At 31.0% G+C, this 13,968-nt stretch overlaps 1 protein-coding gene across 4 annotated transcripts in view; it reads left to right on the top strand.

The window, feature by feature from the left end:
• Positions 1-13,210, top strand: part of LOC113389412 (sterol O-acyltransferase 1) — a 105,472-nt gene extending 92,262 nt beyond the window's left edge. For all 4 annotated transcript variants that reach the window (XM_026626451.1, XM_026626450.1, XM_026626452.1 and 1 more), the window contains 6 exons: positions 1,211-1,381; positions 1,613-1,761; positions 4,669-4,808; positions 6,085-6,254; positions 9,943-10,216; positions 12,667-13,210. In XM_026626451.1, the coding sequence (XP_026482236.1) occupies positions 1,211-1,381; positions 1,613-1,761; positions 4,669-4,808; positions 6,085-6,254; positions 9,943-10,216; positions 12,667-13,143 (1,381 nt within the window). In that variant the 3' untranslated portion in view covers positions 13,144-13,210. The remainder of the gene's footprint in view (positions 1-1,210; positions 1,382-1,612; positions 1,762-4,668; positions 4,809-6,084; positions 6,255-9,942; positions 10,217-12,666) is intronic.
• The last annotated feature ends 758 nt before the right edge of the window (positions 13,211-13,968 follow it).

Consider the following 13,968-nt stretch of genomic DNA (forward strand, 5'->3'; position numbering starts at 1 on the left):
TTTAATGATACCAAGTAAATCGTCTAATTTTAATTTTAAACAAACGTCAAAAAAACTACTCATTTTCTCAAACTTTGATAAATTTTTATAGTTGAACTACTTGTCGTAAGGCCGTGATATTTTAGTATTCTATAAGACCATGATATATACGATAAAAACAGTTCCATAAAAATCGACTTAAACTTTTTTCAACCGTTAATTACAAGAAAAGGCTCGGTAGATTTTCACCTAAAACTAATCAGTACCATTTTCAACTAACATCTTTCGAACAGTTTTTGATTTTTTAAATTGGTTTTGTAATTTGAGCTTGAATGTGCACGAAAAGTTTAACACTTTTTTTCAAATTACAAAGAAACGGTTTGGCAGATCGTCTCACAAAACTGACAAACGATAGTCCTCATTGAGATAAATCAAATGGCTTTTAAATTTCTGAAATCGGTTCAGGTGTTTTTAAGAAAACGTCGATCGAAGGTTTATTTTTGACAAATGCCAATGAAACCATGCTAATTTTTGCAAACTTTGAAGAATTTTTAAAATTAAACGGCTTGTCGTAAACCCGTTATATTTCAGTATGATCTTTAAGACTATGGTAACTACCGTCAAAACAAAGTCATAAGAGTCGTCTAAAAGTTTTTTTTAACACTTTATTACATAAAACGGCCCGGCCGACCTCTACCAAAACTAATCAGCACGATTTCCAACCAATATCTTTCGAACAGTTTTTGAATTTTCAAAATCGATTCAGAATTGCGGGCTAAAACGTGGACGAAAATTTTTTCACCTTTCTGCGATTTACAAAGAAACGGTTCGGCCGATCGTAGCGCAAAGCTGACAAACGATAGTCCTCATTGAGATACATCGAATGGCTTTTAGATTTTTGAAATTGGTTCAGCCGTTTTTGAGAAAACGTCGATTTGCGACAAAAAATCTGTTCACGCACCAACACACACACACTTGTTCCAAATTTTGTCTCATTCGATTCAGAATGGCTTGAAACGTCGAGTGAACATAAAATTAGCAAATCGGATTTTTTGATGAAAACATTAACTTCTCCTTCGGGAAGTTAATAATGAGTAAGATGATGCTTCGCTTCGCGTTAGAAATCTTAAATTTCTTTAATTTAGTTTTGGCCCTTGTGAAGATCTAAATAAAATAAGGTTGCTCTTGTTCACTTGCAACTTTTAATATTATCATTTTTATATCCTTTTAGGAAATCCAAAAACAATGGCCAATTAACAGAAAAAATGTTTATTCCTAGAAGTTCAATACTCACTGATCTATTTGAAGTTCAGCACATCAGAACAATATACCATATATTTACTGTGATTCTAATTATATTGTTTTTGAATACTGTGGTATACGATCTGGTTGCCCATGGAAGGTAAGTAGATAATATTAATACTAGATCACATTTAGTCCAATTTATTTGATGAATTTGATCGAAATATTTTTGATTCTTCATACAACTGCTTGGAACAAATATTTTGGACGCAACCAGGGCCAACTACAGGCTCACAATTTGAATTTTTTAAAATATTAATAAAATCTAATTTATTAAAAATAATTATCATCTCATGGTCAAGTACTAACAGTTAATGTATTTATTTTTCAGTATTAATGTAGGTGTTTCTTTAATTACAACCGGATTTGGCAAATTTCACATTGCTTTACTGATATGGTCATGCATGGAAGTGTGCACAATAATTATGTATAAATTTTTCAAACATTGGGCAATGAATAGGATAGAAATGCTACCCAATTGTAAGTATTATAATAATTACACCTTATTATAATTTATACATTCATATCTATTTTATCGTGTTAATTATAAAAGATTATACAGAATATAATTAGGGGGAAGTCCCGTAACGCTGGACAGCACCTAATACCGGATGCTCTATTTAACGCGTACTATTTAAATCTTTTTATATCAAAATACAAGTGAAAGGGGTGCGGGGTGCACACAGGTGCAGAATCACCCGCCAAGACTCACCTGTGGCGCACACGGCCACGGCGGAAGCAACCACCTGTTGTTTTAGGCGCAAAATCGCGGCGTCGCCTAATATTAATGGAAGTAATTCTAGTGTATTTATGCATTTATATTTGAGTGGCATTCAATGATAAAAGTAGTACTTGATTGTTATCCGTAAAATGGTAGAATATTATTAGATAGTTTAAACAATTTTAGTAGGTACCACCATAGGAACGAAATTGTCTGTCCCTTAGCACCGGACACTAAGTCGTCCCTAAGCGCCGGACAATAAACATATTGAAATTCTTGTGAGAATTGACGTAATTTATTTTAAATATTTAATTTTGTTCTGTATGAGTGCAAACGGTCATTACATACCCCCATTTTTCGTATTTCCTAGTCAAAGAATCAAAATCTTATGATGAATGCTCCAGCTGAGAGCATCGGTGTGGCCCAACCCAAAGGGTGGATAATTAGTGATTTTTTTGCAATATCTGAGAATATTCGTCAAACACAAATGTGCAGACTTTCCAGAGTGTGGAGATGGCTACATATGTGATCAGTGCAGGTTATTTTGAAATGTCCGGTACTAGGTGCCACTGTTTAAAATCATATTTTTGTTACCAAAGTTTGATTGATAGTATTAATTATTTTTTAGCAAAGATTGCGGTTTTGCTAATTTAGTTTAATTTCTAACTTTGTTATCTAACATAAATCATAATTTAATAAACATTTTGTAAAATATTCTTTGATTTATTTATAAATAACCTTAGGTGTCCGCCACTAGGGGACTTTCCCCTATATGTTTTAGGGAATAACTGCAGTTTTGGCACAACAGACATCAAAAGTATTCATATGATTAATTAACTGGTTAATTAGTAACTAGATTTTAATACTTAAGAAAGAAGAAAAACTACCGCTATAATTTAAGTTTATAATCAATAACATTCATTATTTATAACTACTGCGATAATTCTGATTATTTATAGCTACAATCGAGTAATTTTGGCAATTAACTGGTATTATTATATCAAGCATCTTCTAATTTTTATCATTAAAATTTTGATAATATAGATTAAGTAATTTGTAACTAACATTTGGCCATATTTATTTGCCTATTGTGTATTGTGTATAGCAAACAAATGAAGATTTAGTAAAACTTAAATAGTTGCGATAACAAAAGCATTGGTAAAATTAGCTATTCGATCTATTAACCTTTGGAGTATTTTTATTACATCTTTCTTATGGTAATATCTACATGGTATTTTTCTTCCCGTAGGGCAAGTTATAGTAATCGCAAAAAATCGAAAATGAAAATTTTTGCATATATTTACCGTTCAAAGGTATCTGAACCAAAGAGATATGTGGTATATGTGGTCAAAAATGGACATTAGACGTATGCACATCAAATTATCCGATATTTAATGAAGTTTTTAAAAATGAGTACTGATTTTTTTTACTACAATTTTGTTGGGTTCCTTACCAAGATATTTAATTTTTGAATTTTACTTATATGGTTCAAGCAAATTTCAAAATTTTCCGAAAAAACAATTTTAAATTTTTAAAAAAATTATTGTTCAGTTGTATTTTCATACAATACAAAGTTGTATAAAACTTTCAAATCACGAATTTTAAATTTACAATTCAGTTTCATAATGTTTATATTTCAAATGCGTTATTATAATCGTAAGAAATATATCCTTAGATGGATTCATTCATTCACCTCCTGCCAATGTAAACTTTCTCAAGTGCTTTGAGCGATAAGATCCTCAATGTATATTTTATGAACGACTAGCAATCCCGACGAACTCCGTTTCGCCACCAGATGGTTTCGTGAGAAAGATGAAGAAATTTTGTGTTTTATATTTGAAAAGGAAAAATTTGGTTTTATTACATAACCAGTAATGAATTTATTTCGATTACAGAAATGAAGTGTTTTTTAGTTGAACTTCTCTAAGTAAATGAAGGTGAATCCGCAAATTATTCGTTTCATTGAAGTATTCTTTGGTAAACCACATTTTTTGTTTTTTGGTTTGCCCATGTGAAAAACAATGATTTTCTAAATAATCTATTTGAAATTTATCCCGCAAACACTAAGCAATTTGTTATTGCCAACGCAAAGAGAACTAGAAATTGCAATCGTTTGAAGTCAAACGGAAGAGCAGTCGGAATCATTGGTATGTCACCAAATCGCCAGCAATTTTTTATTGAATGGTGAAATTCAAGGCGTGTACATCATTATTCTTTGCGGCAAAAATTGCTCGTTGACTTAACCAAGCATAATTCTGATAATTCTCACTAATGTCATTACTCGAATTTTTAATTACGGTGCGTGAATTTCCAACAGCTTGCATTAAGGCACGATGCCATGCACAACTAATTTTCTTAGCTATAAACCTTGCGGAGCCCGAGACCTTTCCAACGAATGCAAAATTGTGGAAATCGGTTCGTGCGTTCTGGAGTTATATCGTCAGGAAGGAAAACCCGACTTATTTTTATATATATGTAGATATATAAAATATATAGTAATTATAATTATCTATTTGAAAATGTATAAAACAATTGTGCTAACTATATATAATTCTAGTACGAAAAGTTCCAGCAATTTTCCTTAAGGCACGATGCCACGCACTACTAGTTGTAATTTTAGTTATATCAACCGAAAATGCTGTTTTTTAACTTTTATTGTTTTACAGCCCTCCAAATGAAATGTTGGGATAATTTCTACTTCAGTTGGCTTCTTCTGTACCAAGCTTCTTTCATATATTTACCAGTTTGGGCTCTACTTAAAGCTGATTTACCACCAGCATCATCACTAGTCGTTTTGATGGAACAGGTAATTACTTTTTAACTATATTATTGAATTATTTTTTTTGGTTCGTGTTGAGAAAAATTAAATGACGTGTCTCTTCTTTACAGACTACTTTTATTTATCAAACTTCTGTTTCTATGCCTTCACTTCATGTGAATTTATTTCAGATTTTTCCATTTCACCTTTAATGATGTAGTACAGAAATTGTCCTTTATCATTTGGTATTGTATCCAGAATCTTTTTTTCTTCACAATGATATCCAGTAAATCTTTTGCAGTACATCCTCATTTTTTTACCTTGGCGATTAATTTTATCAAATTTCTGTATATCGAAAATAATTCAGATTTTATTTAGTTCTGACTGAAGTTCTAATATACTTTAATTGCAAATAATTTCATCTTTGCAATTCAGTTTATATAATTCTTATAAATAGTAGACAACGTTACAATATTTATAATAATCTAGTCGAAAACATGCAATATTCCTCGAACACTTCGTTACGGTACGGGAAGTTGAATTTATAATTTGTTGAAAAAGCATGTTTAATAATTTGCACAATGTTAAATAATTTTCAATAGTTGTCACACATTGAAATTCGCTTATAAATTAATATATATTAATATATTATCGACTTTTCCTAATGGAACATATCCACTTACACCTAGTTTACTTGAATAAAATGATATATAAATGCAATACTTGAAAATGCTGTTTGAAATAAAATAGCATGAGACAATTTGTTAAATTATGTGAAACTTCTTAGTTTCACTATTCAGGTGAATATTTCTCGGCAAAAAATAGGTTTTTCCGCGAAATTATTTAAAACATGAAATCATTGCATGATTAATTACGATAGATAAATAAGCATACTTGGACTCGATTCATTTTTAATTACGTAGACATGCATCCACGTTTTCACTAATATGAAATTAAAAGTTGCACAATCTTGCAAAATATCGAACAGTTTCACTACTTTTAATTCAGTACATGTCGCAAGATCAAATTTAACTAGGTGTAAGGAGCACTTTGCCTTCAGGCAAGTTCCCAATATCTATAAGAATAGATAACTTAATGAAATAATTTAGGTTAAATTTTCAATTGTTTATTTAAAAAAGTGTTTAAAAATTTTAAATAAAGTTTCTATTAGGATTTGCTCGTGAAAACTGGAAACATAATTTTTTTTCAGAAGTAATAATTATCGTCATCAATAGCAATTACGATTTAAATCTATATTATATGATTTATATGTAAAATGAAATATTTTTATTATTGACTCTAATTTAACTTTCTTTTATTTTAGGTGCGGCTATTAATGAAGACTTACGCATTTTTAAGGCACAATATCGTAAAAGTGCGGGCATTTAAACCAAAGTCTGATGATAAAATTAATGAAGAATTTCTTCCTTCGATCTCTACTTATATTTATTTCCTATTTGTTCCTACACTGGTATATCGAGACTCATATCCAAGGTAATCATAATTCAATATAGAACAATATAGAACAATTTCAAACTACAAATAACGAGAAGACAAATTCTTTAAATTGTGATATTTTTAACCATTACTTATAAAATTCTGTATAATTTTTGTTTAAAAAAAACGGTGCGCGTAAGGTTCATACATGATTAAAGTAAATAACCGTTTTGCTATTGTACGAGGTGCCATTTAAGTAAAATAAATACATCATATGACAATTTTGGAAAATGTTTATTAGTAATATGGTAACACTCGTGATGTACACATTTTTTATGTCAACCATTATACATATTTATGTACAATTCAGAATATTTATAATATTTAAAACCAATAATGCAATTAAAGTCATACTTCAAATACGACATGATCGGTTTGTCATTGGAATTAGCATATAGGTCTTGAACTTTTATTAGAGAAATAGAGTAATTGCTGATTAATAAATTCTATAATATTTATTCACGCAGTGAACTTATAACAATCTTGGATAATTTCATTAACACTGTCAATAAATAAACTGCATAGATGTCCATTATGAAGTTTATCTGTATACAAATGAAACACAGCTACACAAACTATTTATGTGCTTGATCTCTTGTTTAGAGTAATAAATCTGAAAATCAATTCATTATTTATAAAAATATACAACTTTGTAATACTTAAAAGCCATCGGGATCGAAAAACTTGTAGACTTTCTCTGAACTTCCAAAAGTGTCCGAGATATAATACTGAAAAAGATATATTTTCGGCATGATAGAATAAAGCTGTACTGCTTTATTGTTTTATTATTTTCACTATACAATCATAGCTCATATCATACTCACGCGAAACGGCGACCAATCACAATCGACCCGCATAGAAATGATATCATCGAGAGCGAATGACGAATCATTGGCACTCGACTCGGCCGTAACGATTTTTCCGTTGCATTGTACAGATTTACGCTCTAGTCGCGCCTAAAAAAGTTTTACTTCAAAATCTTGAAACTTATGCAACGTATACAAATACATCTAATTCATACAATACTTTTGAAGTAAAACTTCTTTAGGCGCGACTAGGGTGTAAATTCGTACAAATGGCCCGAACTGTACGCCATTCGCTCTCGAAGAAATCATTTCAAAATGGGTCGATTGTGAATGGTCGTCGTAGTAGTGAATAGAGATCTGTCGTTGTATGCGTACCGGCATTAACGTTGTATGCGTACCGATATCAACAACATAGATAAAAAATCATTCTAAAATTATACATTGTAGTACAAATCTTGATGTCTTAATCAGAAGAATATTTTACCCTGTTTCTTGAATATAATAAAACAAAAATATTTGTGCCGTGTACTAAACGTAAGTTTATTGATTAGAAATTATTTCTATTTTATTCGTAGTTTCTATAAATCTTCGAAGTTATTGAAATGGAAAATATTTTTTAGGCGAGACAGATATTACAGATGTTCAAAGAATGAGATTATATCGCCAGCGAAAAAGTGAAAAAATACCATCAATCAATGAATGTATGTTAATTTCAATTACATGAAGTTCTTTAAACACAATTAAATGATGAGTAAAGTTGCGAAAACAATATTTGTTTAGGGTAGGCGTTGTTCAATATAATCCACTGTGTGAACAAATATTATAGAATTTATTAAACAGCAATTACTTCATTTCTCTAATGAAGGTTCATTTCTAAATGCCAATTACAATGACAAATGTCATATCTGAAGAATGACTTTAATTACATTATTGTTTTTAGATATACATATTTTTAATGCTATTATAAATATATAATTTATAATTTATCATAATGTAAATGTGTAAAATTGTTGACACTAATAAATGTAATAAATCATATTACTAATAAACATTATTCAAAATTGTTATATTGTATTTATTTTTACTTAACTTAAATTTGCCACTTTGTACAGTAGCAAATAAGTTTTACTTCAATCGCGTGTGAACCTTACGCGCACTCTTTTTTTTTCAAAGAAAAGTTGGAACATTCTATGTGCAAAAATTAGAATAGGATATAAAATATGTTGGAGTTTTTGTTACTTCAACGAACTTATTCCAAATGTTATATGGACCATAAGTGCGGAGTATAAATTATATTCTAATTTTTATTGCATAGTATTCATTCCAACGTGTTACACATTTTTAAAATACACTAAAATAACATACAAATAGCGTGTAGTCTACTCTGCGATTTTTCATAATACCAATTAGTCTAATCATTTGAACTTACATTAGGTAAGAATCGCGGAATTCGAGATACCCAGCTGTAAGTCCGTAAATACTTGTATATTGACACTGAAAGTTGTCTCAAAACCCTACATATGTTGTGTATACCCTACCATATGTAGGTTTTGAGACAACTTTTAGGGTGTCAATATGCAAGTATTTACAGACTTACAACTAGTTATCTCGAATTCCGAGGTGAACTTACTATAATTACTGGACTAAATTAGCTACATCTGGTATATCTAGTCAATTTACCATATTAAAAAGAAATGCCTTGAAGAAACATTACCATTAATCAGAACTCAAGAATTAGGAAAAAGGACAATAATATATATTGCAACTACTATAATCTTAATCTCGACATAGAGTAGATTTTGCACCATTTATTATCACACAACATAATAGAGATGGGTAACTCACTCTGGAGTTATCACTCCGATACAACTCCTCCCTTGGAGTGAATTCGAGTGGAGTTGTTTCACAGGATTTGTCATATCCGACTTCCTTAAACTGGTATTAAATCTGTTAACTCGTACAGGCATTTAGTGTTTTTGTCGTTTTTGCTTTGGGAAGGAAGCGGTCACTTTCTTGTCTCGCAGGCAGTTTTATGACCTTTTTTAGGTATAAAAGTCAAAATAAATACCATTGTGTATTTTCCAGAAAATACAAAAATGGTTACTTTAAAGATACAGAACAATGAAATTGCATTCAAGTGTGAATAGTTCGAATGTATAATTTATTGAATAGTAAGGGGTAACATTTCTAACTACGACAATCTTTGGCCGTAAATGACGGCAATTAAGAATATACATACCGAAAAATATACGAAACGAAATACATTTATTTAATCTTGTTTTTCCATAGCCTGAGTACAAAATTTATCAGTGATATCATTAGTATTCAAGCAGTAAAAATATTCAGTATTATATTATTACTTTTACACAATTATATAATAGTGTAAAAGTAATAAAATGCTAATCGAACTACGCGATATAATATTAATTCTCAAATGGAAATAGCAGAAGAAAAATTTTGAAAGCAGAAGTATTATGTTTTGCCTTTATTACAAAGTTTACTACATAATTTTTATATAAAATTAAACCAAAAAATCAAATATTTTCTCATCAAAAGGAAATCATTAAATTGAATTTGATTCTCAAGTTTTGCGTTTTTACTTTGGTCAACACTGCTAAAAATACTTTAATATATAAATTTTCCCGTCATTTATTCGTGAATTTTTTAGAAAAAATATTTTATTGATAATTATTCATAAATTTTTATTTCAAATAATTAATGGGATTTGTTTCGAGTATTTCGGTTTCAAAATTGTCGGAGTCGGGAGTTGTTTAGCGGATACAACTCCACCATGAAGCGGAGTCAAATCCGAGTCGATCTGGCTTCGGATATAATAAGCCCATCTCTACAACATATATATTTTTTTAAATTTTTTTCAGAACTGAACGAGTGAGATGGCGCGTAGTATTCTGGCATTGCATGGAAGTCATCGGCGTAATATTTTACATCAGTTTCATCTTGCAACGATTTGTTATCCCATTTTTCCGGGATTTTGGAAATGGTCCTCAAGAAGCTCGATATCTTGTTTTGGCTGTTTTTGGCTGCATGATGCCAGGGACCTTGGTCTTTCTGTGCGGATTTTATTGCTTGCTGCATGCATGGATGAATGCTGCGGCGGAGTTGCTTAGATTTGCTGATAGGCTTTTTTATAAGGTAAAGTTTCTTTGCTATTAACCATTTTGCTACGACAATAGTGGCACTGCTGTTCAAAACTGCGATCATTATCAATTAAAATGTATTAAAACTTAAAGATTACACTTTTAAAGAACTGAAAACTCGCATCAAATTATAGTAGTATATTAGTGCCACTACTGTCAGGCAAAATCCTAATATATTAGGAAAAATATGGACAAAATGACATATGGACAAAATAACATAGTGGCCTTATCTAAAAATTGGCTAGTTTTATTCACGTTTTCTCGACCTGTCAGATGTTGAGCGATATTGTCACAGTCTTGTTCAAACGTGCTTCGCGCCTTCAAAAATTTATAAACTTCCCAAAGAAGTTTATGTTTTCATAAAAAACGTCCGCCAATTTTATGTTTTCTCGGCGTTTCAAGCGATTCTGAATCGAATGGCCCAAATTTGAAAAAAGTATGTGTGTGTGCGTGTGCGTGTGCCTGAAAAGATTTTTTACCGTAAATTGACGTTCTCTCAAAAACGGCTGTACCGATTTCAAAATTTTAAAAGCCATTCGATGCATCTGGATGAGGACCAGTGTTTCTCAGTTTTGCGAGGTGATCCGCCGAGCCGTTTTTTTGTAAATAGCAGGAAAGTAAAAAAAAAATTCGTCCACGTTTTAGTCCGAGATTTTAAAAATTAAAAACCGTTCAAAAGATATCGGTTGATAAAGATACTGATTAGTTGGCAAGATACGCTAGCACGTGTTCTTGTAATTAACTGTTGAAAAAATTTATTTGACGATTTTCATCAATTTTTTTTGGGATTGATATCATAGTTTTCTAGATCATACTAAAATATTTCGGCCCTACGACAATTCGTTTAACTTTAAAAGTTCGTCAAAGATTGAAAAAAATTGTCGACTTTTTTAGCGTTTGTCAAAATTAGACTTTTCATCGACGATTTCTCAAAAACGGTTGAGTCGATTTTAAAAATTTCAAAACCATTTGATAAAACTGGATAAGCACTTGCGTCGGTTAGATGTTTATACAATCGGCTGAGCCGTTTTTTTGTAATTAGCAGAAAAGTGAAAAATTTTCCGTCCTCATTTTAGCCAAAAAATTTGTACAGATTCTAAAAATTCAAAGACTATTCGAAAGGTATTATTAGGGAGTCTTTTTGATTAGTTTTGGACAAAGATCAACCGAGCCGTTTCTGCGTAATTAACTGTTAAAAAAAATTGTGATGAAACTTTTAATGTAAATAGATATCATAGTCCTGAACAACATACTGAATTTTAAAATTTCATCTAAATTTGACGAAAATATTATAATCAACATTTGTGCCAAAAGCTGCTTTTGTGATGTGATGAGTCAAGTATTATCAATTCATTAAAATTTAAAACTAGTGGCCAATGGCATCGTGCCTTAAGGCAAATTGCTGAATCTTCCCGTACCGTAACGAAATGTTCGAAGAATATTAAATGTTTTCAAATAGATTATTATTAATAAATACTGTCTAATATTTATAAGAATTAGTTATAAACTGAATTACAAAGTTGAAATTATTTGTTTAGAGTATATCAGAACTTTAGTCAGAATTCAAATTAAAATCTGAATTATTTTCCATATACAAAAAAAAAATCGAAAAAAAAATTGAAAAAAAATTCAAACAAATTGTTTTTCCAAAATCAATTATTTTGTTAAAACAAACAGAAAGTTTTTTGAATCATTCAAATGGGACGCTTAGTTCTCTCAAAAACTGCCAGTTTTTGCATATTTAGCTCTGTATCTTTAAAATGGCTGGACCTGCATTTGCCAAAAACTAATCACTTCTTCTCCCAATCATTACAAATGTAATGTTTTTTAGATCATTCAAATCGGATACTCCGTTCTGTTAAAAACCCGATTTGTATTTTCTGCACTCTTTGCTCCGTATCTCCGTAACGGCTAGACCTGCGTATGCCAAAAACTAATCAGCACATCTAGGTCATTCCTATCAATAGGAATCAAATGTTGTTTGAACCATTCAAATCGGTTGATCTGTGCGCCCGAAAACGTGGACGAAAAAATGCGGACATGCAAAACACACACACGCACACACACACCCACATACACGCACACACACACACACATCCATTTTTTCAGTGGTATGCCAAAATGATCAGAAACCTTCAACACGTGAAGATATGCATAAATTTTCATTTTCGATTTTGGGCCCATTACTTTTCCATATAAATAGTTGAAAATTTTATCTAAATATCTAAATCTCAATTTCGGTTGATTAAGTCAATTATTATACATTTCAGGAAGTTTATGCAACTTGCCTGAAGGCTAAATGCCACTTTCAACTAGTTAATCATTAACTTAATATAGACGACATCCGTACACACGTAGTCATGTAAATCTTTTAATGGAGAGCTCGTAGCGGAAAGATTAGAAATTCTCCATTTTCTGTGACAGTGATATTTTATGTCTTTATAGGATTGGTGGAATGCGACTTCATATGGTGAATATTACCGAACATGGAATATAGTTGTACACGATTGGCTGTACACTTACATTTATAAAGAAATGTATGAAAACATTACACCAAGAAACAAGATATGTTCAACGTTGATGGTATTCTTCATTTCGGCTGTGGTTCACGAATATATCTTAGCGTTCGCCTTCAGATTTTTCTACCCTGTATTATTGTTCATGTTTGGAGTTATCGGACTTTTATTGATTTTTATCAAGAACGAGAAAAATAGATCTGCTGGCAATTTACTTATGTGGCTATCCTTATGCGTAGGAAACGGACTACTACTTAGTTTCTATAGTATGGAATATTTTTCAAGACTAAACTGCTCTAATGAAAGAGAGGATGATTCGTTGCTCCAATATTTCATACCGAGGTCGTGGAGTTGTCATGGACTATCATTTGACCCAAATTGGAAATTTAGAAATCCATGGGATTGAACACTTACTTTGTACTACTTACTTGTTAGTTAAAATTTCTATTAGTATTATTAATTGTTGTTAAGTATACGCGTTTTTATATTTTCCTAAATATATCTGTTATTATATAAATTAAATAATTGTTATTATTTATCACATGTTCCTAAAGGTGGATTTGGGGTTCGAATTTCTACATGTACTATATAATGATACGTATAATTATGATCCCGAAGAGGAGAAGTTTATTTTCGCCATGAAATCCGATTTGATAATTTTATGTTTTCTCGACGTTTCCAGCCATTCTGAATTGAATGAAATTAAATTTGAAAAAAGTGTGTGCGAACAGATTATTTGCCGTAAATAGACATTTTCTCCAAAACGGATGGACCGATTTCAAAAATTTGAAAGCCATTTGATGTATCTCGATGAGGACTATCGCTTATCAATTTTGCGCGACGATCAGTCGAAACGTTTCTTTGTAAACCGCAGAAAAGTGAAAAAATCTTCGTCTACGTTTTAGCCCGCAAATCTGAAAATTCAAAAGCCGTTTGAAAGATATTGGTTGGGAATCGTGCTGATTAGTTTTTAGTAAAGGTCGGCCGGGCCATTTTCTTGTAATAAAGTGTTAAAAAAATCTTTTTCGACGATTTTTATGCTTTTTTTTGACGGTAGATACCACAGTCTTATAGATAATACTAAAATATTACGGCCCTACAAGTTGTTTAATTTTAAAAATTCTTCAAAGTTTGCAAAAATTAGTGACGTTTGCTTGAGAACGCCTGAACCGATTTCAGAAATTTAAAAGCCAATCGATGTATCTCGATGAGGATTATCGTTTGTCAGTTT

Source organism: Ctenocephalides felis, unplaced genomic scaffold (assembly GCF_003426905.1).
Source record: "Ctenocephalides felis isolate EL2017-DRISC unplaced genomic scaffold, ASM342690v1 CF-g0.4_SCAFFOLD_03573, whole genome shotgun sequence".
Taxonomy (NCBI): Eukaryota; Metazoa; Arthropoda; class Insecta; order Siphonaptera; family Pulicidae; genus Ctenocephalides; species Ctenocephalides felis.